This window comes from Fonsecaea pedrosoi (assembly GCF_000835455.1).
Source record: "Fonsecaea pedrosoi CBS 271.37 unplaced genomic scaffold supercont1.4, whole genome shotgun sequence".
Lineage (NCBI taxonomy): Eukaryota > Fungi > Ascomycota > Eurotiomycetes > Chaetothyriales > Herpotrichiellaceae > Fonsecaea > Fonsecaea pedrosoi.
Genome location: NW_013550612.1, coordinates 2,566,455 through 2,594,284, shown reverse-complemented (window position 1 = coordinate 2,594,284; position 27,830 = coordinate 2,566,455). Strand labels below are relative to the sequence as shown.

The 27,830-nt window shown below is 51.8% G+C and overlaps 6 protein-coding genes across 6 annotated transcripts; 4 read left to right on the top strand and 2 right to left on the bottom strand.

Annotated features, from left to right (window-relative positions):
- Positions 1–49: 49 nt before the first annotated feature.
- Z517_06735 (uncharacterized protein) lies at positions 50–2,164 on the bottom strand (the record flags this gene model as incomplete). Its single annotated transcript, XM_013428474.1, has 1 exon — positions 50–2,164. The coding sequence occupies one exon, from the start codon at positions 2,162–2,164 to the stop codon at positions 50–52; it is 2,115 nt and encodes a 704-aa protein (XP_013283928.1).
- Positions 2,165–2,620: 456 nt separating this feature from the next.
- On the top strand, positions 2,621–7,572 carry Z517_06734 (uncharacterized protein; the record flags this gene model as incomplete). Its single annotated transcript, XM_013428473.1, has 2 exons — positions 2,621–7,181; positions 7,232–7,572. The coding sequence occupies 2 exons, from the start codon at positions 2,621–2,623 to the stop codon at positions 7,570–7,572; spliced, it is 4,902 nt and encodes a 1,633-aa protein (XP_013283927.1).
- A 452-nt stretch (positions 7,573–8,024) lies between these two features.
- Positions 8,025–11,622, top strand: Z517_06733 (uncharacterized protein; the record flags this gene model as incomplete). Its single annotated transcript, XM_013428472.1, has 2 exons — positions 8,025–9,263; positions 9,340–11,622. The coding sequence occupies 2 exons, from the start codon at positions 8,025–8,027 to the stop codon at positions 11,620–11,622; spliced, it is 3,522 nt and encodes a 1,173-aa protein (XP_013283926.1).
- A 3,952-nt stretch (positions 11,623–15,574) lies between these two features.
- Positions 15,575–19,075, bottom strand: Z517_06732 (uncharacterized protein; the record flags this gene model as incomplete). The annotated part of the gene is made up of 4 exons (XM_013428471.1): positions 15,575–16,405; positions 16,471–17,061; positions 17,119–17,633; positions 17,698–19,075. The coding sequence occupies 4 exons, from the start codon at positions 19,073–19,075 to the stop codon at positions 15,575–15,577; spliced, it is 3,315 nt and encodes a 1,104-aa protein (XP_013283925.1).
- Positions 19,076–19,890: 815 nt separating this feature from the next.
- Positions 19,891–20,829, top strand: Z517_06731 (uncharacterized protein; the record flags this gene model as incomplete). The annotated part of the gene is made up of 1 exon (XM_013428470.1): positions 19,891–20,829. The coding sequence occupies one exon, from the start codon at positions 19,891–19,893 to the stop codon at positions 20,827–20,829; it is 939 nt and encodes a 312-aa protein (XP_013283924.1).
- Positions 20,830–21,336: 507 nt separating this feature from the next.
- Positions 21,337–26,867, top strand: Z517_06730 (uncharacterized protein; the record flags this gene model as incomplete). The annotated part of the gene is made up of 6 exons (XM_013428469.1): positions 21,337–21,398; positions 21,448–21,685; positions 21,864–21,929; positions 21,991–22,224; positions 22,292–22,436; positions 22,498–26,867. The coding sequence occupies 6 exons, from the start codon at positions 21,337–21,339 to the stop codon at positions 26,865–26,867; spliced, it is 5,115 nt and encodes a 1,704-aa protein (XP_013283923.1).
- Positions 26,868–27,830: the final 963 nt, after the last annotated feature.

Sequence of the window (27,830 nt, the reverse complement as noted above, 5' to 3'; positions counted from 1 at the left end):
GTCTTTCCCCCCTGCTGGCTCGCATAAATGTCTTGTGGTCCTCCTGTTCTTAACGTCTCCTGCCCGCGCCCGCGTCAGCACTCCGACCTTCCATGCTGACAATCTCGCCAATGCCCGCCTCTTCCTGCTCGTCCTCCAATCTCGCCACCTCCTCGCGACAATCCCACCACCTCTCCTCTGCCTGTTCGAATGCCTTCTTCCTCAACTCCTTGATCGTCTGCTCTGCCGCCAACGCCGCCATCTCAGCTCTGCCCCCGTACGACTGATTCTCGATGAGCAAGCGCTGCCAGTCTTCCGAGGTGCGGGTGTAGAAGTCTCGGCGAGACTCGAACGGGCGTGGGAAGGGGCGGGGGTCCTGCGACGCAAGGATCTCGGGTTCGGTCTCGAGTTCGGTCGGCCGTAACATGGGTGTCGTTTGGGCTGTGGAGATGGAGGGCCGCGTGTCGATGGACATGGTGTCCGTTCTACTTTCGAGGTCTTCGTCCGTGTCCATGTCTTCCATCTCATCGTCCCCGCCTTCGAGGTCATCATCGTCGTCGTCGTCATCATCATCATCCATCTCCTCGTCGCTATCTTCTTGGATAGTCACGTTCCAATTGGTCGGTTCGACGTAGTGCAGTTCTTTCACACCGTCGAGCTTGCCCAGGTCAATGGCGTAGAGGTCAGAGAACGTGATTTCGACGTCTTTCTTCTCCAAGGTGCCTCCAAAGATATACAGCGTGTCGTCCTGTACGGCAAGCTGCGCGTTGAAGCGAGGATGGGGCATCTCGAACCGCACGGGATAGACACGTTTCGGAGGCTCGGGTTCAGGCTCTTCCTCGTCCTTTATATCAAGCTCGATACCCTCGGCGGCCGATATCGTGCCCTTGGTCTCGAGAGCCGCGAGGTTGCGCAGGAGTTCTTCCTCGTCCGCTTTGCCTCGAGCCCGACCTCCTCGGGCTGCGTTCTGGAGTTGCTTTTTGGGACCGCCGGCCTTCGGCCTTCTCAGGGACAGTGGGAAGAATCGATTTCGATCAATGTTCCAGATAAACAGCTCGTTGAAAAACTCGCTGTCAATGCCTTCTTCGCTGTCTTCGACATCGTGCACGCCTCCGAACAAGATCCCGCGCCCTTTATGGAAGGACATGGTTACACCTGCCCGAGGTGGGTTTGGTGCATTGGCCGGCCGTTTCCGACGTTCCCAGCGGAGTGCTGGAGGGGTACCGCTTGGGGCATCTGAGGCTGGCGGCGTGATGCGGAGGAACCATGTATCTTGGTGCACAAGAGGTTTGAGGATATTGCGCACTGGGGCTGAACCGCTGCTCCCTTTGCCAGCTTGCTTCCCGCCAGCTCCAGCACCTGTGGTTGTCTTCACACGAGAGTAGCCTCCGTACAAAACAGCGCCAGATTCGTGGGGCAGCAAACTGAACGAGGAACGAGGGTCGGGTCTTTGGGCTGCCGGTTGTAGTTTCATCTCATGCCACGTATTCTCCTTGCAGTCATAAATCCATGTGTCATTGAGGTACTTTGTTTGCTGTGACGTGTCTTGAAAACCGCCGAAGAGCACAATATAGTTCTTGAAATATGTCATCCGGTGACCGCTTCTAGCAGGTGGGCTTTTGCCTTTTCCCCGTGGTTCGAGCTTGATCCACTCTCTTGTTTCAGTGTCCAAATGCCAAAAGTCGTGATAGTGATAAAATTGGTTCTGCTTCGGGGAGGAAAATTCACCCCCAGAGACGTAAATGCCACCAGTGTTACCGCCTCGACAGGCAGCATGCCCGCTCCGGGGCAAGGGGCTGTTTCCTGAGACTATCTGGTGCCACTCACCTTTATCGATGAGGTATACGAATAGGTCATTGTAGAAGGAGGCGGTGCTCCCATCATGGTACTCGCCACCAAAAACGAACAGCTCGTTTCTGTTGGAGGGCGAGGCGACTATGGTGCTGGACGACCTCGGGCCAGGAGGGTCACAAGGCTGCTCTGTGACCTTGAGGTACTTGGCCTGCTCTTCAGCGTAAGCAGCTAGCATAGCATCAAGATCACCATCGTCGTCACCGTCCGAATCGGCGTTCAAAGCCGCTGCTTTGGCGCTTTTCTTTTTCTCGCCTTTCGCGGCCTTCTTCATTTGCTTCGCTGCCGTGCGGGCCTTTTGGTCTGCCGACTTAGGTTTCTTACCCTTGGCCATGGTGGCGCATGCAAGGAAGTGATCGGTTTAAGAGGCACTCTCACACCCAAGAAAAGGTGGTCCTGGCATGAGAAGCAGAACTGACTCTTCCAAGTCTACTGGGAGCGACGCGTTCGTCAAGGACGTTGGCACCTTTGTTTACCGAGTACTTTTTGGGTGACTAACGGTTGTACCTTGTAGTGGTTGAGAAGCGGAAACAAGCCATGTGTGCCACCCTCGTATGCAAATTTGGATCACGTGCCTTGGTGTCTCTTGGCAGATTAGTCACCCAGTCCCACCACTGATGCCGCGTACCGCGCCCACTGCACCCAGCAGTCTCAACGCGTCTTTGGCGGGGACTTTGGCATCCTCCAAACTCGACTGGCGCAGGCGAACACAACTATTCCAAAGTCCACCCTTTAATAGACCACTGTATCTGCAGAAGTGTTCTGAGATACAGCAAGATGAGACGGACCTATGACCAAGAATAATCTCAGCAGCTCCCTCTCATGGCTCTTGCAGCACCCACCCTCTTTTGGATCGTTGGAGCACATATCTGTTATTGCTGATACTGCCAGCATATTGTACGATGGGTCGGAGGCAGCAGACACGGACGAGGACATGGCAAGACTGCAGCTGGCACCACAGATCCCTCCACGACCAAGACTGCATACTCAATTGCAACGCGAGCCCAACCCACTTCCGACCCCAACTCCATCTCGACCCTCAGAAGACAACAAGCTGCAATCCGGCCGCCCGAAGAAGTATGAAACGCCTTCTATATCCCGGCAGATTTCGAAGCCGCGTACGCCAGTGACGAGCTTTGATGACATAAAATTTGACGATTCCATTGACATCCTCGACATCGACGAAATTGATTTAACCGGCGACGCCACGACTTCTTCCTTTGGCGAATTCGGGCCCCCAACTCAGCTATGGAACGAAAGGTCTGCTTCTCGCGTAGAGCCATCGCCAAAGAAAAAAGGGAAGAAGAGGAAAAGCGATGAATACGAGTCGGATCTGCTCTCTCCGCAGTCAAGTCGAAGGTCAACGAAGATACTCCAGCACCGCACAACGACGACAACCTCTCCGGTCCGCGGAAGCCAAACCAGCGTCAACGGAAAACACCTTAAGGGAGAAATCAGCCTGACTCAAACAAGCACTCGAAGCGGAAGCACGGCTCCCGACTCAGACACCTTATTGAATCGTGGGACCAAAGCAATTGACGGAGGTCAAGGTTACCAAAGGAATACAACAGTAAACGCCCAACAGGCACAACCTTCAACACGTCCTCTGAAAGCTCGAATGCAGCGATCGCTAAACATCATTCCTGATTCGGACGATGACGAAGATGTAACTCCTGCTCAAAAGTTTGAAACAGATTCTTTTGGCGATGCTTTCTCCAAGGATGTGTCTGGTCCAGGCTTACTCGGGTTTACGGTAAAAGAACAAGGTTCAGAGACAGCTTCCCGCTCTCCAGTTCGATCTCAACAACTCTCGGTCCATGCATCGCCTGGACCGGTGGATGCCGTCCGAATGAGACCTAAATCGACGCCGCAGACGACGTCGAATGTGGAATTTGGATCGATTAACTGCACTCCGACACCAACCATTACTGGCGACTTGACATTGGAACAGAAAACATTGATTGATAGCTTCGTTATGAACGGAAAAGACCAGCTACAAAGTCTCGTGCAGCGGCTGGAGGACTCGAAGGAAGTTGTCGGCAGACAAATCCTGGAGGAGATGTGCGAACGGGGCGCTGCTTCTAGCCACCTGAAAGATCGCCAAAAGGCGATAGCAAACAAGATCAATGCAGCAACGCGACTTCAGGAAGAATCTGCCACTCTGTTCAAACTCCGAAATCAACGGGAACAAATGCTTGACCAGCGAGAAGAACTTCGTAAAGCGGGTCATATTATTGAGCCTGATGATCCCGAGGATGTCTTGACTTCGCTATGCAATAAGATTTTCAGGGCGAAACGCGAAATCGACGCCCGAGAACTCGCAATCTTCAACCTTTTGGAACAGGTGGGAGTGTCGACCTCCAGCAGAATGAGAGATCATCCAACATCAGACCGGAGCCGTTTGTTGTCTCCAGGCTCAAAGCTCTCGGATCAGAGGGTCCTGGTTGCCTCGACTCAAAAGCCGCCTCACTCGACGTCGAAGAATATGAAGAGTGAGACTCCGCAAGGTCTCTCTCATCTCTCGACGCAATCAATTCGTCAAACTCCATCCTTGTACAAATACGATGCAGTTGACATGGCTATCAAGTCGTCCAACCGAAGCCCTTCTCCCTATCGTGAATCTCCCAAGAGGGCTCAAGTGTCGGCTGACGCTAGGCTTATCTCTCCCACACCTCATGCCTTCAATATTCCTGGCTCGAGTCGTGTGCTCGCCAGTGTGGGTGCGAAGGCTGGCGAAGGCGACTTTTCAAGAACAATGGGTAGTCCAGCTCGTGACTTCTCATTCGATGATGAAGACTTCGAGGATGGTTTGGATGACGAAGAAATGTACAAGGCAGCAGAACAGTATGAACAAAATCTACCGCCAATAGCAGCTCCGTCTCCTGTCCGAAGTGGACGGTCTGCACTGCGTGAAGTGAGTGACAACATTCGCAGGGTATCACCCCAAAAACCTGCATCCGCATCATCCACGTCTCGCCCTCCACCAGCAGCTCTGATGCAGCATCCATGGTCGAAAGAAGTGCACTCAACTCTGAGGAAGAAATTTCATCTCCACGAGTTTCGTCACAATCAATTGGAAGCCATTAACGCGACTTTGAGTGGCAAGGATGCCTTTGTGCTGATGCCTACTGGCGGAGGCAAGTCTCTTTGCTATCAGTTGCCAGCCGTGGTGCAAAGCGGGCGGACTGCAGGTGTGACTATCGTCGTCTCTCCATTGCTCAGCTTGATGCAGGATCAAGTGGATCATTTGCAGAAATTGCACATTCAAGCTGTACTGGTCAACGGCCAGACCTCGCAAGAACATAGAAACTATATCCTCGAAGCGCTACGATCTAACGAGCCAGAAAAGTTTGTTCAGCTTCTTTATGTCACGCCCGAGATGCTCAACAAAAGCGAGACATTCTTCAAGGTCTTTCTGGATTTGAACAGGAGGAGACGCCTTGCACGCATTGTGATTGACGAGGCACACTGCGTCAGCCAGTGGGGACATGATTTTCGCCCCGACTACAAGGCAGTGGGTGAAGTTCGTCGGCGTTTCATGGATGTGCCAGTGATGGCCCTGACCGCCACTGCAACCGAAAACGTGAAAGTGGATTGTATGCATAACCTCGGTATGGACGGCGCTGAGGTTTTTACGCAGAGCTTCAACAGACCCAATCTCACGTATGAGGTGAGACCCAAAGGCAGCAAGCAAGCCGTTCTTACAAGTATTGCCTCTCTCATCCAGGAGTCTTATAAGGGCCAAGCAGGAATCATCTATTGCCTATCACGCAAAGCTTGTGAAGATGTTGCGAAGCAACTCCAGGACGAATATGGTATTCAAGCCCGCCACTACCATGCTGGACTGGAAGCTCCAGAGCGAATTCATATCCAGAAAGAGTGGCAAGCTGGCGTCTACAAAGTCATCGTCGCTACGATTGCATTCGGCATGGGTATTGACAAGGCAGATGTCCGATTTGTCATCCACCACACCATTCCCAAGAGTCTCGAAGGTTACTACCAGGAGACAGGTCGAGCCGGGCGAGACGGAGGCAGAGCTGGGTGCTATCTCTTCTATGGCTACGGAGACACGACCTCCATAAAGCGGATGATCGAGAAGGGCGATGGTGATTGGCAGCAAAAGGAGAGGCAGAAGCACTTGTTGCGAAACGTCGTCCAGTTCTGCGAGAATCGCAGCGATTGCCGCAGACAGCAAGTGCTCGGATATTTCAATGAACACTTCAAGCGAGAAGACTGCAACAATACCTGTGACAATTGTAACTCAACTAGCTCCTTCGAAACGCAAGACTTTTCAGAGCATGCCAGAAATGCAATTCGTATCGTCCAGCAAGTGTCTCGAGAGCAAGTTACCCTGTTACATTGTGTCGATGTCTATCGAGGCGGTAAAAACAAGAAGATCGCCGACCTCCACCACAACAACCTTCGCGAATACGGGCTCGGGGCAGATTTGGTAAGAGGGGACGTCGAGAGATTATTCTACCGGCTCATTAGTGAGGATGCTTTGGTGGAGTATAACAAGGTCAATAATGCAGGCTTCGCTACGCAATATGTGAAGCCAGGACCCCGAGCCTCCGAATTCGAGACTGGTCGAGGAACATTGAGTTTGCAAGTCTTGGTCTCGCCGAGAGATAGGTCAAAAACCAAAGCCGGCGGCTCGAAGGCCAAGAAGAAAACACAACGGACAGGAGTCAAAGCCGCTGCTGACGACTATCCTGTGTCCACGAACGTTTCTTCGCCGTTGCAGCCTAGATCTCGCAAGATCCCTCCTCGCGCACAGTTTGATGAGGATACCGACGAAGATTTTGTCGACGAAGTCGAAGAAGATGCCGACTTCTTTTTTGACCCAGTCCCCGCTGTTGGCGGGACACGGTCCAAGAGGAATACAAAAGTCGGACCTCCAATTACTACAGATGACAGGACGGGAGGGCTTGACGAGGTTCACCAACATATCCTGAATGACTTTGTTGATAATGCAAAGAAGGAAATCAAGCGGATTCAAATCACGAAAGGTTTACGGCAGACCTCAATATCCGATCTTGTACTTCGAGAGATCGCCACTCAGTTTCCGCAAGATGAGGCCGCGCTTCGAAATATTTGCAGAATGAACCCAGAAACGTTCCAGATGTTTGGGCCTGTCCTGTTGCGGCTGGCCAGAAGTGCATATAATGACTACAAGGCGATGAAAGAGGCCAGAGGGGAAGATGTAGATGGACCTTTTGACCCATCAATTGTGGAGATCAGTGACGATGAGGATGCGGATCGGGTGACGGAAAGTGATGAAGATCTCGATGAAAGCGAGAGTAGTCACTACTTCAGTGTGGCTGACGATGTGAGCCACTTCAACGAGAAACGTAAGTTGAGAGCTGTCAGCTAGCTGCTACCAGCTACTAACAGATTGCAGTTTCACAGGCGTCTGCATTCGAGGCCCGACCCCAAAAGGCTGCGTCTAAAAAGCGCAACTCTCATCCTAAATCCGTGCCCTGGAATCGCCGTGCCTCACGTGGCCCTCAGCACCGTGGTAGCGGAAGCTCGAGGGGAAGGACAGCGGTGACGAAGGGGAAGAGAGGCAGCGGTGGTGTTACAAGAAAGGTCAAGAGTAGTGTCAGTGCACGGTCAAGTACCAGCAATTCAGGTCTGCAGGAATTTGTGTATAAGAACAGCAAAGAAGCCTCTTCCACCCGTAACCGCGGTGGAGGAGGTGGTGGTGGTGGAGTAGGAAAGATTAGCATGATGCCTACCTGAAGGAACAAGTTACGGGAGGTTTGAGTCAATGATGAAAGCAATGAGCTGAACACTCCTACCATGGCAGTATAGGATGGCGCGACGAGGCTCTTCCATCTGCTGCCATGTGCCTGCCATGTTGTCGAACGCGTCCCTTCCCAGGCCTCAACGCGGTTTCACTTTGCAGGTTACAAGGTGCACCTTCCCAAGGCACATGCTCCTCTGGGACCTTCATCTTCACCTTCTCTTCACCTTCTCTTCACCTCCTCATCATCAACCAAGTCTCATCTTCTGGATGAAGTTCATCATGCCACTCTTCTCGGCATAACAAGCTCCTCTACGTCCTGAACGCCCCTCTTCACTCGTCTGTCTACTCTGGCTCACTCCTACTTACATCACCGTCTGGCCTCATCTATCCTCTTTCAGCATATAGCGCCTATAACTTGTACAGATATGCGAAACGTTGGCTCGCGATGCCACTTGAAGAGATCAGTCCCAACATCCAGAAAGATGTCTCCCACAATGGCGCCACACAGGATGACCTGCAACCAACGACGTCCATGGCCTCACTTCGCTCCGGTGCCGTGCAAAGCATGCTGAGAAACACGACTGAATTGGGAGACTGTGGCCAATTCGCTGTTCGGCCTTCACGGATACCTCGTTCCAGTTCCCGCTTGCAGTCATCTAAACGCCGTGCTGGTTCCTTCGATACCTCGTTCAACCCTCACCTCGAGTACCAACGACCACCACGACGACAGTCTCACCGCCGCCACCATGGGCCTCGGCAGGTTCCATCATCTTCGGCCTTATCAGGACGAGAGACTATTCATTCTGCCCAGACATCTCTTCACTCAGAGTTCCGCTCCAAGAGAGCTGGTCCACGGCATAGATCCCAACAACACCTCACTGGTCCCGGCGTCCCTGCTCGTCCACTTCACTCGCATAGGTCGCTGATCACTCTCCGCAGTCACCGTGACTTTCACAGCCTGCATTCGAGTTCCCCCCTGATCACTTCTGGCCACAGACGCCGGACCGGTTATCGGGCTTCCTCTCCTGCCCTCAGTGAGGCATATCCCTACAGGCATGGTGCAAGACATGGCTATCCAAGAGTGGGAAGTGTCGGAACGGTTGCATCCTCCCCCATCTCTGCGTATCGTTTGCGTCCTGGCCCACCTGTATATCCTACCGACCTGAATAATTCCACCTCTTCCTTCGTTCGTTTGCCGTCGCCAGCAATCTCCTCTCTCAATGAGTTTGCTGGTCATCCCTATCAAAGGACCACTACTCCCATGTCCAATTCTCTCCAGAGTTTCCGGCCAGTCTGGAATCACAGCGCTGCCTCGTCTCGAGGTCTACCGAAGTCTCCAACTGAGTCTACGACACCTCACTACTACGACTACTCTGAATCATTTCTCGAGGAGGATTGTTTCTCTCCTCCCGACGACACCTCTGCCGCCAATTTGCCCTTCAATATGGACCAGACAATCCTAGACAACCTCCCCGCACCAGAACGACGCCAAGCTCAATCACCTTTCGGCACAGTCCCTGGCTCAGCCTTTCATCCATTGGAGCTGCCGACCGCGCATAACCGCCGAGTGAGCGAGCAGTCAAAGCAGTCCAAGTATAGCTTCGTTGGCATGATTCCACCCCGGAAGTCAAGCCTTGGGGCCACCACCGCACCACCGATGAGGTCTCTTTCTGGAAATAAAAAGGTTAGAAGTTCAAAAAGTTTTGACGTTGTTCAAGACATCTCCGTTGTCGTTTGCGTGCTAACAGAGTAACCACCAGGTGATTGAGAGACTTCCTCCTTCCGAGCAGGACCACCTCGATCGACGATCGAAAGACGAAAAAGATAATTCGCAGACGTCGACCACCTCACGTCGAACGTGTGGCTCAAGTCACTCGAGTGCATTCTTTCCAAATACAAGTCGAAGCCCGCGTGATCTTACAACTCTTGCTGCCCGAGTCCATTCGCCTGTATTTGACCACAAGCCTTCCATATCTAGGTTGATGGAATATGGAGATCCGCATTGTGACGAAAGCTACCAACCAGCATTCCGTGGCGTTCAACGGGCTCACTCTCAGTGGGAATTACCTTCATTTAATTTTAGACCACTGTCCTTCGGTTCTTACTCGTCTGGGTTAAAGGAACGACCAAAGACATCTGGCGACATTCGTTCGAAAGATCACCCCGAGATCTTGTCGCCAATGCCCGAGCGGCCAATGTCATCGCAGAGTAGGAAGCGATTCAGTCGCATTCTGGAAATTTCTGATAGTTATGTGCCTGACCAGGGAAAACCGGCTCATTTTGTTCAGACCTTCTCTCGGCTGGATGCCGTTGAAGAGCATCCAGACTTGCAGTTCCTCGAAAGAGTTCTGTCACCCCAACTGCGAGATAGGCCAAAGTTAGGAGCTGTCGAGGAGCAGAGCCAGTGGGAGAAAATGGCGACTGAGCAAGCACTCCCCAGCACTAACGCAGACGGCAGTCAGATTACCATGCATGAAAGGTCCACCATCGAGTCCCTTCTCGATAGACATATTGAATGTCTAGGACTGAATGACGACGGGACCGACTGCGACGATGCACCACATCTCCAAACACACAGTCCCCCTGAGCATTCAGAGGCGGCAGTGAATAGTAGCGTGGAGAGCACCATCCGAGCAACGTCCAGTATGCCGCGGTTTTTGTCTTCATGCAACTTGAGACCGACGACCTCGAGCTCAACTATTCGACACTCCAGCCTCGCCAGTTCGGAAAGGCGTCGACTCATTCCCCGGCGTCTGTTTGCCAGTATGGATGCCAGACTTTCTCCTGGAGCCATTCTAGAAGATCAAGTCAATTCTAGATTCATTTTGTCTTCTGTGAGCTCCGGATTTCGGGATCATTCATCTGGGTGGCAGACACTCCAGTCAACCAGCGGACTCTTGACCTCAGAGTCGACGAAGTCTACCCGATCCAACGCAAAATTTTCACTGACTTCTGGAGACATGGCCGACATTGACTCGGACCCACCACAGACGAAATTCAAGGTCCGAAGATTGTCGGAGCTGAGTCTCAGCCCAGAGGTAACTGGCGAATTGCCGACTCAAGGAGCGCTACATACTCATCGCAGGTCAAAAAGCGACACGCTCGCAAGACAAGCATCGCATCAAAGACGGCGAGCACGAATTCTGATGAAGAGCCGGAGGAAATCCCAGAGTCTTGGGCAATTGGGAGTCCTCGAACAAACGGGACAGTTGCTGGAGGTCGTTGGGCGAGATGAAGAATGGGTAACTGATGATTCGCCCGAAAAGATGAGCGAGACCTCGCCAGTCGCTGGCTACGCCGAATTGAGTGCAGATTCAGTGGCAGTACTGCCTCCAACGACGGTCTCTGCAGGTAGTATTCTTGTGCCGACGCCTATGCCTCGGAGATGGACCAGTATGCTGGCGGCGATGCCGGACCCTGTCAAGAAAGGCATTGAAATTGTTCGAAAAGCATCAGTCAGGACTGTCCATTCGCACCGAAGCAATACTAGCGTCATCGAGCCTTTGAACAGTACACGGTACAGTTCTCAGATTCCCCGCTTGGGATCGGTGCCCCAGCTAGCACCTCCTGAATTAGGGCCGCCGCTCACTTCTTCAGAACTGAATCTCAGCCTTCGGTTCCCGGACCAACCTCAGGCGCTGTATAGGCCGCCTCTCCGAGAAGTCCAAAGCTTCTTCTCTGACGACAGCTCGGCTGCAATGGCGCAGAAACAGCCTTCTACCATCAGAAAGAAATTTGACCTGCACAGCCTTCGCAGTGGATTCACAAAGTCCACAGGACTGCTGGGAACACGACATAGCTCTACCCAACAGGAAACCAGTACACTGAGACTCAGCCAGTCGTGCCATATAAAAACACAGCATTCGTTCGAGTATCCACATCCAGATTTGGGAGATACGGTTCCAATGTCCGATTTTGCGTACAAGAAGCGGAAAGTGCTCAGCCGAGTCAAGGATTGGTGGAAGAGACAGTGCATGCAGAAGACCTTTGCTCTCGTGAGGAACCGAAGTGGCAGGAATATGCAACATGGAGCTTTTGCATAGGGGACGTTCTTGGCGCATAAGAGACGGGTTGGACCGATGGTCAAAGGAATAGACAGAGTTGTATGGCAGGATCCGGGTATGGGTATTGGTATTTATGCATGATATGACGGAAGAAGAGATGAGAAAAGGGGACCGTCCAAATTCTATGAGATGGTCAATTTGCAGCAAACGTCGTCACAATAGAATTGTCTGGAGCAGTAGAATCAAATTTTGTGTCACTCTCTTTGCTGCATCGCCAGCCTTCTGCCACCATCGGTCTTCTGCCTCCTTGAAACGTGTTCCTCGTAGTTCTCTTTTCTCTGTACACTCCCAAACGCAAAGAGAAACATGACAACGAGATACGGCGCGGGAATTGGGGTCTGTGTGTGTGTGTGTGTGTGTGTGTGTGTGTGTGACCATCTTCTTCCCCATGGTCTTGCCTCAAGCAAGAAATGGTGCAAACTTTTTGTTTGACCCCCACGATGAAAAAGGTTTTTCTATTTGTTTTTTTTTTTTTCTTCTTAAAGAAAAAAACAACAAGAAAACCAGGTTAAGGGACCAGGAATCGGCCTGACCCCGCTGGCTGGCTGGCTGGCTGGCTGTTCTTCTTGATCCGAGTTGGACATTGGAAACACAGCACACAGTGCACCAGTACACGGCACACTGAACTCTGAACACACAACGCAGCGATGCAGAACCACCAAGGAACAAAAACACGCGCTGCCTTTCCTGCGGCCCCTTTTCATTTCATCGCGGGATTGAAACGTGGATATGATATTTCCTTTTTGGCTGCATTTTATCCCTTCTTCTGACGCACGGACGCACGCCCAACTAGCTCCGCCTGTCTGACTCCTTCCCTCCGACACCGCGGTGTGGAAATATTAGAGTAAAATGAGGCCTCGGCTTTTCACGCAGTCCTGTCCGTAACGGGACGGGACCGGTGTAAAGCGCAGCGCGGCACTTTTCCGCACGCATGGTGTCGAAGATAGGAGAGAGATAGGTAGGTTAGGATGGTAGGTCGCTTGTGGGCAGCGCAGTGGTCGTGGAGGTGGGTTTTTTTTTTGCAAGCAAAAGTCATGAGTTGGGCCATATGTCTGTCTGTTCGGGGTTGCGTCTTTTTGAGTGCTCGGTGTTTTGTGTTTCGTGTTGGGTGCTGCGTGCTGATTTCCGTGGTCCATCGTCTCGTTTCTGTCTTCGGTCCGTACATATACTCAACATGAGACTCGCACAGTCACACACACATACTCACACGAATGAAGTTGAACCATCCATGTATTGAAAATCTCCGTCAGGATATAAGATAGATGTTGGAGATCCTTTCGCCAGAATCATGTCATGTTGCATATTCTTTATTCCCTCGCAATTGCTGTGTTCAATCCATTTCATAGCCTCCAATGATATCTCACTTGAAAGATTGCACCCCACAGAAATGGTGACCACTGACTGATGAGTGGGTGTATGCCTCAGAAGAAATGGTTTGGTAGCTTCGTGATCGGACCGGTCCTGACCGGACCGGACCTCATACAGGAATTCGTTCCCTCTGTGCCCTCTTCAAAGATATGCCTCAGATCCAACGGGATTTGGACCACGTTCGTTCGAGAATGTCCGCTCTGAGATGGACCAGTTTTGTTTGCAGTTTGTAGGGTCTTGAAAGTTGACCGTGCTCGATGATGAACGAGGCAAACGCATTGACGAGGTCTGCGTATGGCTGAATTGTTTTACGTCCCAGGTTTTTTGTGGGGTTTCATTATGGTCGTAATCAGAATTCCAAGTGAGGAGATTGCACATCGACAAGCTTTTGTCCCGGATTATCGACGTTCGCCCTTTTTGGTCGTTACTGATCACTTGAGCTTTGTCTTGCCCTCTACGTGATCACGTCGTAGGGATTGATCCAGGTTGTAAAGTAGAGCGGATCGCTCTCACGTGTTTTGGGGAATGGCCAAGCACATGGCTGATCAGGCTCATGGCGCCTGAATGGATTCACTGCCTCTACACCCTGGAGCAGAAGACAGGTAGTCCAGAGATATATTCCACTCTGGGGTGCTTTCTGTGCGGCAGCTCGATAATGGAAAAAAATTTCACCGGCCCTCGTCAAAGACTTGTGGGTCGAGTTTCCAAATAATCTTTTAAGACTGCGATCGACGGAAGGTTCTTCGCCTCTTTCAGTCCTTTCCAAGAGAATAGAAATTCGTTGCCATCCTGTATTGGACCAGTATTCGTCCTCATCCGCGGAACATCTTCCAGCCAAAAAATTAGCCTGATTGTCTCGGGTTTGCGATAACCGAAAATCTCAGATATGTGGAAATCTGAAGTCCGTCCAGAAGAGTTGCCGTGCACAGGAAAAATGTATATCATGCCGATTGTGCTCCTTGCTGTATCTCCAGCTCATGAGTGGCTCCAGTCGGTTTTGCACGTCCTCGTGGTTCCGAAAAAAATTCCTTTTCCGGACGGACAGGCGCCAGAGCAAGAGGTTTCCTTGGTATTCCATGGTTCCTGGAGATTCCTTGACGGGCCAGTAAACGGTGGCCAGAGGGGTAGAGGGGTCAATACTCCAGGTGCCTTTGGTTCGTAGATCCACATTATAATAATAATCCGTCGTGGAAGGGTGTGGCAAGACCTGTGGCACTAGACACGCTTGCTGGGCAATCACCTGCGAGCCAAAAGGATCACATCAACCGCCGTCAAGCCGTCACCAGCAGGCGAGCTAACGAGTGCGGTAAGGGGTCCAGGTAATCCCCTTCGTCCGCCTCATCGGCCGGCCTGCATGTAACAGCCAGCGTGCCTCTCTTGGCTCACAGGCCCATCATGTGCAACGGACACACCTGATGAATGCGATTCCCGACCTCGCTTGAGAGCAAAAGACGGCACAACCACATCTGCCAGCCTGGCCAACGACTGTTTGCATGTCCAGGGGATACTTACGGAGAGGCAAGCAACCTCCACATAGCGGCGGGCGTTGTGAAGCTCGCAACGGTTCTTCATAAGAAGTTCTTGCGAAGAACCGCAGGCACAATCTGTCACTATCAAACTGGCCCAGGCCTTTCTGGGGTACTCAGCGAGTCACACCACCCGCGAGCCACAGAAGATCGCCTCCACCCACCGAACAAGGCAGGATATCACGAGGCAGAAAATCCGTGTGCGCTGAGGGGCTCCATGCGGAGAAAAGCCTTACTCCTTTTTCTTCACAAATCGTGGAGAGATGCAGTTGTATCCTTCTTCTTGCCCAGTGTGGTATTGGCTGTTTCTTCTTCCGCAGGACATCGACTCCAAACCACCATGAGTGAGATCGAGACCGAATCGACAATCAACCAATCCCAACCACTGCCCAGCTTCGGCAAGGGCTCCAGCCGTGGGGTTCGATGCGTCGGATAGCTGCGAATCTCTCGAGGAATTTTGTGTCTTATGTATTGGGGGATCCATCACGTCAAGTCAATCGATGCCTCGGGAAGTGTGCTCTGACAACTGGATTCCGACACGGAAGGGCAGAGGGGTAGCAAGGGAGGAGTATATATGGGAAATAGGGCAAGGACGAAAGGGGGGAGAGAAACAGCAAACAGATCTGGGTGAAGAGAGTTGGTGAAGAAGAGCAAACTAGCTGACACCTGTTGAGACGGGAAGAGGTGGGGGAGGGGTGTGAAGGTGGTCGGAAAGTCTGGGGCGGGCACTTGGGGCGGGGTAGAAGTCGATTTAAAGGACTTCGAGTGTTTCCGGCTTGGCGAAATAAACACGCTAAAGCACCAAACGCGTGGCCAGCGGAGGTTCACGTGTGGAGGAGCTAAGGCGCCGGTGGGCTTGGCATTTCTGGTCTTGATATTGTTGATTAGGTGTGCCGAGGCTGGAAACTGAACACCAAGAGAGCTTCCTCGTCGACTGTAAAGCATCTTCGGATTCCTTGCCTTTATAAACAACCATGCATACAAGTTTTTGTATGGGAAGTCCATCGTGAAATGAACCCGACCAGACAAACTATACCTCACAACTTCGACAAGCCGGAGCTCACAAAGTTCATGGCAAGCTTGGTCACAGCCAGTATTTTCTGGCTCTCGTTCACTTCTTTGTTGACCAGTGTCTTTCCCGGCCCTTCAAAAGTATTGTCCACCTCCAAGTATTTCCAAGTCTCCCCCGTCTTCCTCTGTCGTGGAATGCTCGCGAAAACGCGCATCATGTGCTCAAACTTTTTGATATCAGCAAAGTCTTCCGATTTGATCGGTACCGCCTCCAACGCCGTCATCAGGTCCTCGTTGGTGTTCTCCTCGGACTTGGCGCCGTCTTCGCTCGAGGCCTCACCTTCGACCTTTCTCGCTTCGCTATTGCGTCTAGTGGTTCGTGCGCGAATGGTTTCGATGGCGCCGAGGCGAACACAGTGGATGACGAGCGCTGCGAGTCCTGCCGCCAACGCCGTTGCTACCGATGATCCGCTCTTGAGGCTGTCGTCAACCTTGATCGCATCGCTTCCCCTCTCTCTGACCTCATGTCCGGGAAGGATGAAGTCGAGTTGCGAGGACTTGCCCGTGCGGTCCGCTTCCTTGTTGGCAGAGGTAGCCGCTCCGATTTTGAAGATGCGACTGGATAACGAGTCACATCCTACAGGATAATAAGTACGGAACTTCTCATCCGATATGCCACCTTCGTCCGGCGCAGAGCAAAACAGAAGAGCACCATTCTTGCACGCCTCGTCCAAGGCTTTTTCTAGGCGTTCAAGGTCCTTCCAGTCGTTCGCGGTTTCTGGTGTATATATGGATTTCTTGATTGTCCATGACATTGAAATGATGTCAAACCCTCGAGTTGCGCAATATTCAGCGGCCTATATTCGGTGTCAGCTAATAACACTCGGAAAGTTTTGGGGGCGATGCTGTCCGGGGAACTAACATCGGCTGCGCTCTTCGCGGAAAAAAGGGACTTGGTACCGTCTCCAGGATATACGTTCAACCGGCAAACGAAAATCTTAGCATTCGGGCAGATGCGGCAGATCATGTTGGCCATGAGAGTGCCATGTCCGGTGCTGGATTCGTGGAATGGCCGCCTCGCTCCGGGGAGATCAACGCCATCATAGCCGTCGTCGAAACTCCACCCGTCTTGTATCTTCTCCTGCAGACTTTCATGGCCAAATTGCACACCGTCGTCAATCAATGCGACTCTTACGTCTGCCTTGAGTTCTGGCGGTAGAGAATTGAAGAAATCTACATCGCGATCTGGCTTGATCCTGTATACCCCATCGGCAAACGTGTCCATTATGTGTAACCACTTATGTGTTTCACGTTGGACTTTAGGGTCCGTTTTGGGGTGTAACCCGGTTGGTCGCTGGGCAGGTCCATCGATGGCTTTGATTGGGTCCGGAACACGAATTTGTGGCAGTTTGTCGCTGGCTTTCCGAGAACTGTTTTGCGCACTTCTCAAGTCCCTCAGTCTTTTGCGAAACGTGGCGATATTCGTGTCTGTCCAAGACTCGGACTCTAATTCCTGCAAAATGCCAAGCTCAACATCTTCTTCATGCGGTGGATCTTTGGAAGAGCTTACCTGTGTTTGGTGTATCTGTATGATTTCCAGTCGTTCCAGTCTCGCCAATCCCTCTGATTCACTCCACGCTCTCAATATCCCATTGTTTCCACTCCACCAGAGGTGAATTTCGCGGAGATTGGGACAGGATGTGCAGATTGTGGCTGGACAGAGGTCAATCTTTCTCCAGTCAAGAATCTCAATGTCAAACTTTTTCAAAGCATTCTGGATTGACTCGTCCTTGTGGGAAGGAGGCTCCAGGTCGTCGACAATGACCTTTATGATGTTGGTGACACCTTTGTCATGAAGCCAGTTGAATGGGACCTCCATATCCCTTCTTCCTTTCCCAGAGGAAGCAGCCGCTTTGGACATGAGGCCACTCCCTCTGGGAGCCACCTCGGGCGACATAAATTCTAGGCGACGAAACCCAACATACTGCAGAACATGATCGAATTTAAACCCCCCATACGTCGCCCTGAATTTATTGGCAGTCATCTTCGAAGGGCCGTCGAGAAAGTTAAAGCATATGTGACGATCTGAACATCAGTTCTGATTAGCACGAACACCCGCACCATCGAATGTTAGTAGAGAGCTCCTTACTTTCTTTGTTGTCTCCGTACAGAAACCTGACAGCCCTGTCGTGATTTCGAGGCTCTGGCCTGTGGCTGTCAGCAAATTCCTGGGATCCAGCACAAGCCGAGCCTTTGAAAATGCTTCGAAGGTAGTGTAACTTCAGTTCCTTCGAAATCTCATCCGCGGTCTCGTCATCTGGAGGGACTTCGGGTTGCTGGAGTCTCTGGGATCCAACTGATCTTCTTGCGGCACCTGGACGTGACGCGCGCATGGCCTTTCTTGGCCTACCTAGATTTGCTGCGGTAGTATTTGGCTGGAACGACACACGGTCAGTTGGTGGAGGCGGGGTCAACGAGTTTTCACCTGTCGGGATACGTATACCAACTGTCGGTGATTTGACCCGGGACTCGACTGAGTCAGCTTGAATGGCATGGGACTGTCTGCGTGCGCCGTATCCTCGTGAGCCAAGATCGACCATATTCTTTCGCTCTTTGGCATCATCCTTGTCGTCCTCGGCGGTCTTCCGAAGATCGACCTGACCAGCATCTTGAAAATGAGAAGGGTCACGCACACCACGGTTGTCATTTCCCATTCGCGACTGCTGGCTTCCTCTGCCGTCATTCTGTCTTTTTGTCCATTCCGCCTCCTCGAGCTTTTTCTTCTCGATCTTCTTCGTTTCTTCGTGGTATTGATAAGGTGACAACGACCCGTGAATGCTACCTTCCTTGTCGAGAGCCGCATCGCCATACTTCAAGAGCGCTTGGACCACCTCGAATTGACCTTTCCTGCAATTTTTGTAGTCTACAGCGCAGTGGAGTGGCGTCAACCCGGCGCCATCCTGCTCTGCCAGCGTAGTGCCGTCCGACTTCTCAATCAGTTTGATCATAAGTGCCGGATCGAGCCCGACTTGGATCCCGATGTGAATACAGTTCCCTGGATTAGACCCGCCTTTGTGTGAAAGTACCTTCTTCATGTTATCTGTCTCGCTGAACTTGCTAGCAAGCACGGCTGTGATGAAGTCCGTATTCTTCTCTTTGATGGCGACATGGAGTGGGTAGTACATGGATCGATCCGTGCCGAACATGAGTTGACTCCGTTCGTCGGCTAGGAATTTGACGAGGCATCTATTCTGAGCGTCAGAAGCCAGCATGTGCAGAAAGTTTTCCTGTTCAGGATCGGTGAGGATTCCAACGTATTCCACGTCGTCACTGTCCAAGAATGCCCGCAGTTGCTCTTCGGTGTCGACTTGGATCTCCCTTCGGAGGATTTTAGTCTTGAGCTCTTGCAGTATTTGCCTGATATCATCCTCGGGCTGGGTGTTCCAGATATCCCACAGTGACATCTGGCTTTCTTCCTCCTCTCCGCTTGCCACACCTAGAGTATCGTGTCTACCATAAGCGGCCATCTGACCTGTTGGGGTTCTCGAAAGGTGCTTTGTCTTCATCGTTTGTCTTGGAGTCTCTATGGAGTCCATGTCTCCTTCTTCTTTCATACCGCACGATCCACGCCGTGCCACATTGCTGGTTGCAAGTCTCGGTGGATCTCTATCATGGTCTTGAGTTGTCTGAGCCACACGACTTGGGCGGGAGGTTTCCTGCATCATGAATAGGTTGTAAGATGTATTCCGAAATAACAGCTGTCATTGAGTAGGTACATTAGAGTGTGAAGCTGTCAGATTCTTGGAAGAGCCTGGTTGTCTCAACAGAGCATGAACAAGTTAATTGATCACGTTTTGCTGCGAGATATGATACCTACGCCCGCGTGACTCTTGAGGCTCTTTATCAATCGGATCTCCATTAAAGGCTCGCCCGGTATTGTCATGGATTGTATCTCGTACGAGCGGCTGAGCGTTCGCAGTATCTCAAATGCGTATTTGTTTGTCGTAGGCTGTAAAAGCGCTTGGTGTGGGGAAGAGCCTAGAGGCTTGAAAACATGTGGCAATGCTAGCCATCTTTGGAAGAGACTGTACACATTATCTCCATTCCAATGCAAGCTTACTGATAGTCTCCGGTTGGTTGGGGTGTCATGGGGTGCCAGGGTGCGTGGGTGTGATACCAAACAAGTTACTTGCGCACTACCATGGGAGGAGATGCATGCACTGCGCCTTCTACCGTCCACTGTGCGAGCGAAAGAGGCCAAAGGTATTTCAGACCGTGCCGTCCTGCCACCCACAACTGAGACACCCTCCTCTGCATCAAACACTCTGCATTCGAAAAAGGCATGGATTCCTCTCCCAGCGCCGAAAATACAGCTAAGGACCCTGACTCTGAGGCCTGTCCACAATCATTCTCCATCAGGCTGAGCGAAGGTGGAGATTCCGAAGGATATTTCCGCACCGAAGACGATCCCAACGATCCAGACCAACGCTCAAACGTTATTCAACGAAAAGGGATATTCTACGTCGATTGTTTCTGCACGGATATTGTTCACGGGCGCTATTCGGCCGATGCCAACTGTGACGATCTCGCCACCCTTGTTGTCCTCAAGTTTCGATTCGAGCCACTCGAGCAAAACCACCGCATCAAGAAAGTCGACATCCAGGTCACCTTCTCGCCCAAGAATGATGATGACTGTAAGCCGTGGGTTGCGAGGATGCACCCCGAGGGCTTCTTCAGCGTCCATCCGACGACGCAGCGCGAGACGGTCAACACATCAGTTGGTGGTAAACTTGGTGCAAATGTAACGGGAGTAGAAGTTGGGGCCGAGCTCAAGCGCGACAAGAGAGTGGAAAGAGACGTTTCTGATGCTACATCTTTACAGGGCTTCATCCTTCTCGAGGGTCGCAACTATGGCAAACCAAACAGCGTATCGTGGATTCTGCGCGAGAACAAAAGCACCAGGACTGGAGTACCTACGAGCATGCAGGCTGCCGTCTTACTAGGGCGCGAGGACTGGACAAAGTTCCAGGCCCGCTTCACTGTGAAGGTCTATCCGAATTGGCTGGCCTCAGCCTTATCTTTTATGAAATCCAGTCCCAAGGACGACCCTGTCACCTTCGATCCACAGAGGGCGCCGACGAACAAGCTACAGGTGTATGACACTGAGGACCTAGGGAATCCCGTGAAGTTGAAGCTGGCAAATCTGTCTGATGTTACAGTGACAACCATTGTGAACGATGGTGTTAAGGAGAAGCAGCCGCCAGAGAACACAGACGAGTAGGTGATAGACCTAACACGAGGACGAATAGTCATGGGGGCGAGAACGAACCAAGAATATCTCGAGTCCAGCCACCATCAACGCAGCTAAGTTTACTAGCACGCGGTATTCTGTTCGTTATCACTTCTCGAACCAGGCTTGTCAGCGGCTTGCATACTCAAGATCCATGCTTTGTTTTCCAATAAACCCAGCCATCCACATCGAGTTGACACATAGTGCATTGTGGCTTCTGGCCCCCATATGCAACTTGCCAGATCGGGGAACGGGAACCCTTTGCCCGGCTAGTATGAAGGCCATTCGTTCCCCCGCTCTAAACGTGCAAGCTAGATCATTGCTTGGTCATTAGCCTTCACGGAAGTGGCCTGCGTGTTTGTCAATGCTTGAGGCCCATGGAGGAAATGTTGGGCTGAGTATTTAGACACTGAACCATTTTCATGGCAACCGAGCAATGCCAAATTGCTACTCAATGATTGTTACCTCACATGCCACCGTTGCTTCACGGGAGCTCCAATGGAACACTACCATTCAGTCCTGAAGGTTCTAGAGCCAGTTGAGGGTGAGGTTTCGGTCGAGTATGTGCGCAAGCTCTATTCGAATTGGTCATATACTAATCATCCCGAGTGTTGTGTTTGTTCCGGGTCTGGGAAAAGATCATTCGGAATATTGGGGCTCTGGTCTTGACAACCTTGATTCCTATCTGCCCTCCGGGACATTCACTTCCTCTGTGAGGAAGCGAGTTTCGAGATTCAACTACGCTGTTGCAAATAACTTTGGTGGCATATTTACCAGGAAGGGCGTTAGGCGTCAAGCGCTACGTCTTCTTGACGCCCTGGTTGAACGAAGGACGATTAACGGAGAGGTATGTCTGCTTGCCGCAATGTGACGATGGGGACCAGCCCTCCCTAATGCTAAGGATACAGAATTGCAGTCTCGTCTTCATCGCTCATGATGTCGGAGGCACTCTGGTCAAGGAAGTGAGGACAACTGCTTTTCTGCTCAATCGTCTGCAATCCTAACCTGTCTGAGCCTTTCTCCAGGCGCTCGCTCTGGCCGGCCAAAGCTCTGGGAAATATACCAGTGTCTTTCTGCATACTAATGCTATTGTGAGACGAACTCGAGGCATGGACAGTCGCCATGCTAACAATTGCTGATAATTGGAAGTAGGTATTCTTGGGCTGCCCGCATCGAAGCAATGGACCTTATGAGCTGAGGAAAGATTTGGTCAAGCTCCTGAATCTTCAGATTTTCGGATCCATCAGTGAATCAGATTCTTGGGCAGTTACCTATGGAATGCCAGATTGGATCCGAGATGTCAACTTTGCTTTCGCTGAGTCGAGACTATCGATTTGGGCCGGAGTGATTAGCGTCTTCTCATGCTATGGCGAACCATCTCTAAGAGTAAGTCGCAACCATCTGTCGCATGGCTCCTTCGAAGTGCACGTCGAAAACTAAATGAAAGAAAAAGATCTTTGACGAATCCGTGGCCACAATGGAACTCCCATTCGAAGCACGCCTAAACCTAGGGGTCGAAATGTCCCACCAGAATCTGGTACTTGCCTGTGAAACTATCGGCTTCAATGATCTGTTAAAACGGAGTTTATGGCCTTGCGGTTCGTGCAAACGTCATATGCCATGGGCCTCGGGGACATACTGATAGACAATGATGGACAGGTGATGACCAACGCTACATTTTATCTCTCGCGTCCCAAACTCCTCCACAATATTCGCTGAATGCGTCATCTAAAGATCTCAGACAGTACGAATGGATCACCACCGACAAAAATTTCCAGGCATGGAAGGAAACTGATGGAATACAACTCCTTCTGATTCGTCTCGACGCTGTCGAGGCTGCCACTGAAGCAGCGGAATCCTTATTCCACTTCCTGGACGACAGCAAAGCGTCAGGGCGCCAAGGTGCGAGTTGTCTCTACTACGAATTCATTCCGTCCGACATACGGCTCAACTCCATCGAGTCCATGCTGTATCTATTCTTGGCTCAGATGCTTTCCCGATGTCACAACGGCCAAGGCGAGCAAGCGACCATCGGGAGAAGGCTGGTGGGGTTTCTGGACAAATTCGCATGGTTGAACCGAGAAGACCTGCTTGTGATCTTCATGGAGAGCCTCCTTGACCTTGGCACAAGAGATCAAGGCGTTGTATTGGTGCTGGGGAATCTACAAGACAATATTACCTCGTGCGACTGGTTCCTGAGTAAACTCAACAAGCTGGCCGAGGAATGCGAGGCCAGAATCAAGGTCATCATCACCACTCTCAAAGTTGCACAGCCAGAACAAACAGCACTCTGGCCAGAGGTTGGCGTCGAGGTTGAAGCGAGTCGTCAGCCCGAGCATCAAGATTGTACCAAAGTCCCAGAGCAAACTGCCAACGAAACTGCCTCGAAAAATGTGGAGAAGACCGAAATCATTCATCGACCAGATCAGAGGGACCTGGCTGGACATCTCGACATTGACTTCTTGAGACTGGCACAGACTATTTCAATGACAGAAAAGGCTCATACCCTGCTTTCGCATCTCCTCCAAGCTTGCAGGGGAGATAATGATTTGCGATTGATGGTGATCAACTGGTCCAGAACCTGGCAATCTGATACGTGTCTGAATACTCCGGCCCTACGAGAGCTTCGATCGAGCAATGTCACCCCCGAGGTGGTGTTCAAAGCCATTCTGTTCTCTCTACCTCTGGCCACAGACCGGTTCTTACATGACATTTTGAACCTATTGCTCTACTCGATTCGCCCATTGAGCGTTCTTGAGCTGAATGATCTAGCCCGACGCAACGGGGAACAGGCCGAGAACTTCGAGCTACTCGAGACACCGACCCTCAGCTTACATCCAAGGTTACAGTCCACCTTGGGTGGTCTAGTACAGGCCAACGGGTACGAGGTCCAATTTGCCCATAGAGACCTTCGTCGATATCTATTGGCCGACGATTCTCCACTCACAACTCCCACATGGAAGGCTCACCAGGAGATAGCAGACTTCTGCCTCAAACACATCATCAGCCTTCGAGGTGGTGATTCCGTTACAGATGAGTGGCCTAGAGGCAGGGCGGCTATTGCGGTCGAACAGCGACACACCTTTTTGCACTACGCGGTGCGATGGTGGCCTCGCCATGCTCGGCTGTCTGAGGCTGGAAGACCGTACTGCACCAATCAGTTTCTCGACTTCTGGGACAACGGTCCTTTAGCGGACTGGGCCAAGATGCACTGGGAGCTCCAAAACCCTTTTACCCGGGGCAGCATTACGGAAGACAACCCTCTTGCCATTCTCGCTGCCAATGGTCTTTTAGAAGCGTTGTTCCAGGTGAACAATGGACAACTCCAATGTTGGTCAAAAACGTCTGATGGTCTGTTTTACCACAGGCTCATCCAATCAGTTGAAGCGGCAGCGGGAAACGGTGAGCTCGAGACTGCTCTGGGAGTCATCGAGAAGCTAGGCTCTCTTCCTGATTCTTGGGATAATGTGATGCTTGCCGCCATCCAGTTAGGCAATCGAAAAGCAGCGACGGAATTGATCAGCCTTGGTCTTCGAAACCTGGAGAACGTTCAAGACCCAACTCTCCTCCTGTGTCGAGCATCATCGCTTGGGGAGACCACTGTTGTGAAAGAGATTCTACCTCTGACAATCGAGACAGACCAACAGAATGCGACGGTTGCTGGACTGACTGCTCTGCAGCACGCCTGTTCCAGAGGCAATCTCGAGGCAGCAAAACTCCTTGTCAACTATGATGACATTTTCTTCAAGACTGAACACAAGGAGACGGCTCTGGAACTTGCCTGTAGATTCGGGCATACTGAAATTGTCGACCTATTGACCAAGGCCGCTGTGTTTCGTTCCGAGGTGGCTGACGTGGCAGACGTGTTTGAAGCGTGTGCAGCGCTTGCGATCAAATTCGGACATCATCGTATCCTGGACCAGGTCTTAACGGCTTTAAAACAGGCAGAGTTCGAGGAGGCAGCTGTCGTGGATTGGGTAACTGCAGTAATCACCATGAAACGACACAAGTGCTGGAACGTTCTCTGGAGCCATATCGGGGACCTTGTCAATCCGGAGGAGAACAGTTTCCTCGACGCTTTGAAGAGCGCAATTGAGTCTGGGTTCTCACTGGCATATGGTGACATGTTAAAAGCCGAAGGGGCACTCGCAGGGGGTGCCTATGACCAATTGCTCGAGTGTGGCATCGTATTGGACTGGGACCTACAAGCCATCGACGCGATCCTCACCGCTAGCCGTGAACACTGCTCTCCAGAAGAGCATGCCCAGATGCTTGAGGACGCCATTCATGTCGCGGTGGCGCAACAACGAGAAGAAACCTTGCGCCTGCTTGTCCGCGAGGGAGCGCCGCTCGACAAGCGAGATTGGAATGGTGCCACTCCATTATTTCGCGCGGTATATGCTCGATGCTCTGGAATTGCTCGCATTCTGATCGAGGCGGGAGCAGACCTAGAGGTGCTAGACGATGATGGTGATTGGCGGCCGATTCATGCTGCCTACGACGATGCAACTACCACACGTTTGTTGATCCAGAAGGGAGCAGACATCAATGCTAAGACAAAGAATGGATGGACCTGTCTCTATTATGCAGCAAAGTGGGATAAAGAAGAGGTTCTGGAGGCACTACTCGAGCACAGACAAAGAATCAATCCCGATGCCATACAGGAGGCTTTGAGCGCGGCCGTCTCCAAGCTGAACACTCGATGCGTCGGCCGCCTCTTGAGCGCGGGGGCAGATCCTCGGAACCTTCCTTCGCAGGGCTGCGAGGAACTTATGAATGCCGTCAATGGGGGTGCAAAAGACATTGTGAAAATGCTGCTAGAGTTCAACCTGGATCTGGAGAAGGCTAAGGACGTGTACGGGTACTCGGTCTTGAATCGAGCCGTTCTCCTCACCCGCCGTGAAGACGATGAGTCCATTGTCAAATCGTTCGTCAACAGAGGAGCCGATCTAGAAAGTGCCAGCAATGACGGCTACACGGCTCTTTGCAGTGCGGCATGGCAAGATAACTTGGAGATCGCTCGGTACCTGATCCTCAAAGGCGCGAGGATCAACATCACTGGCGGTCCACATGGCGGGCCGCTCATACGTGCCTGCCGGATGGCGTCCTTGGACATGGTCAAGCTCTTGTGCAAGCATGGCGCAGACACCAACATCGTCCATCCGGGTGTTAACGGCACGCCACTTCAAGCGGCGCTGCTGCGCGACCCGGGCCCAGAAAAAGATAGCATCATCAAGTACCTGCTTGACGACGCCGAGGACAAGGCTGACGCCAATCTGACAAGCAACTGGTGGGGAGGGCCCCTGAGCGTGGCGGTCCTCAGCGGCACCATGGAAGTGATAAGGCTGCTGTTGGAAAGGGGTGCAAAGGTCAACAGCGTTGACAGGGTCGGCCGCCAGGCTATCCACTATGCTCTCTACCGATCGATCGACCGGGTGGAGCTGCTGTGCCGACCTGAACATGGCGCGCAGCTTTTCGAACCTGACAAGATGGGCAGGGGCGCTCTCCATCTTGCGGTTGTCAGTGGTCGTCTCGATCTAGTTCGGTATGTCCTAGACAAGGCCAGAGAGAGAGGTCTGGATGTTGTCAACTCCAAGGACAGGGATCAATGGACACCGCTCCTCTGGGCCATGCGAAAATGCACTTTCTGGGATGCCCAGTCTGATAACAGACAAGAGATCCTCGAAGAACTGCTCCACCACGGGGCAGATCTCTTCGCGGAAGGTCTGGGTCTTGACCGGAAGTGGACAGCGCTGAAGCTCGCGAACCACTACAACCTGCCTTCCAGTATCATCGCTTTCCTGGAGTTGCGTGCCGCCGCATTGAATCGAACTTGGGATAGTTCGTCACGGCATGCGAGAAGAGCCAAAACTTGTAGGGAAAATTACTACTGCGACTCATGTTTAATCGTAAGTGATGGCCCCAAGTCCATTGCCCCCTATTTACCCAAGTTCAATGCACGACCAAAGATGTTTGCTGACAAACGAGACAACGCCGTAGCTTGTGGTCGGAGTGTATTACCGGTGTGATCTGTGTGGAGGGTTTTTCCTGTGCTTCAAGTGCTACCGGTCGAAGGAGATTGTTCATCCGAGTCACCTGTTTACCGACAGAGGAGAGGAGTACGACTACGATAGTACTGAATATGATGAGGAGGATTCGAACCGAGGCCAGTCTGAAGGCGACCAGCAGAGGGAAGAACATAATGACATCGATACAAGTGACTCTAACACAGAGGAAAGTCCCCGAGGGCGCTGACATTGCTGAGGTTGGCGCGTAGAAAAGGTCGAAAGGTCGAGCGAGGCAGTAAGGTGGTGCCTGTTCAGGCTGACATGGGGTGGTGTATCGATATGGAGTGGTACAGCCATGAGTTGGTGTTGAAATGCGTTAGCCACGCCAGTATCTGCTATACTGTAAATTGATCAGAGATCTGGATGCTGTGCAATTCTGGGATTAGATAGTGAGAGTGAAAAAGTCGAAGGAGATGGTAGGTATTGCTTCTGATCTATTTTTGAATGGATGAACTGCATGATCACACTGTAGATGGCGAGCCTTCAATGCTTGTGCCTATTTGCGCCTTTGCCTAGGTATCTACCGAGCGACATAGGTACACAACACGTGGCTCAATAGGCACAGCAGGCGTCCGCTACTCCGCCCCAACTGCCTGCACATCGCACACGCACGACGTCATTTAAAATCGTCACATACGCGAATTAATTGATCGCCTTAATTACCCCACGCGTCAACGACGCGCTCCTTCCTTCTCGCTATACTGAGATCTCGACTACGCAGGTGACTGCTGCAGCTACAAACTTCACCTGGATGAAATTGACGCCATTAGGTTGCGTCCTCGGACCTCAGGCGATTGTCAGGAACTCACTGTCTCCTCAATTTTCATTCCACCTCAGATTCTTGTCCCGGTCCTATCCTCCCCTTCTCCTGGTCACTCACGAGTTTCGTGCTGTTACATTCAACTCCAGACCTCTCGACCTACG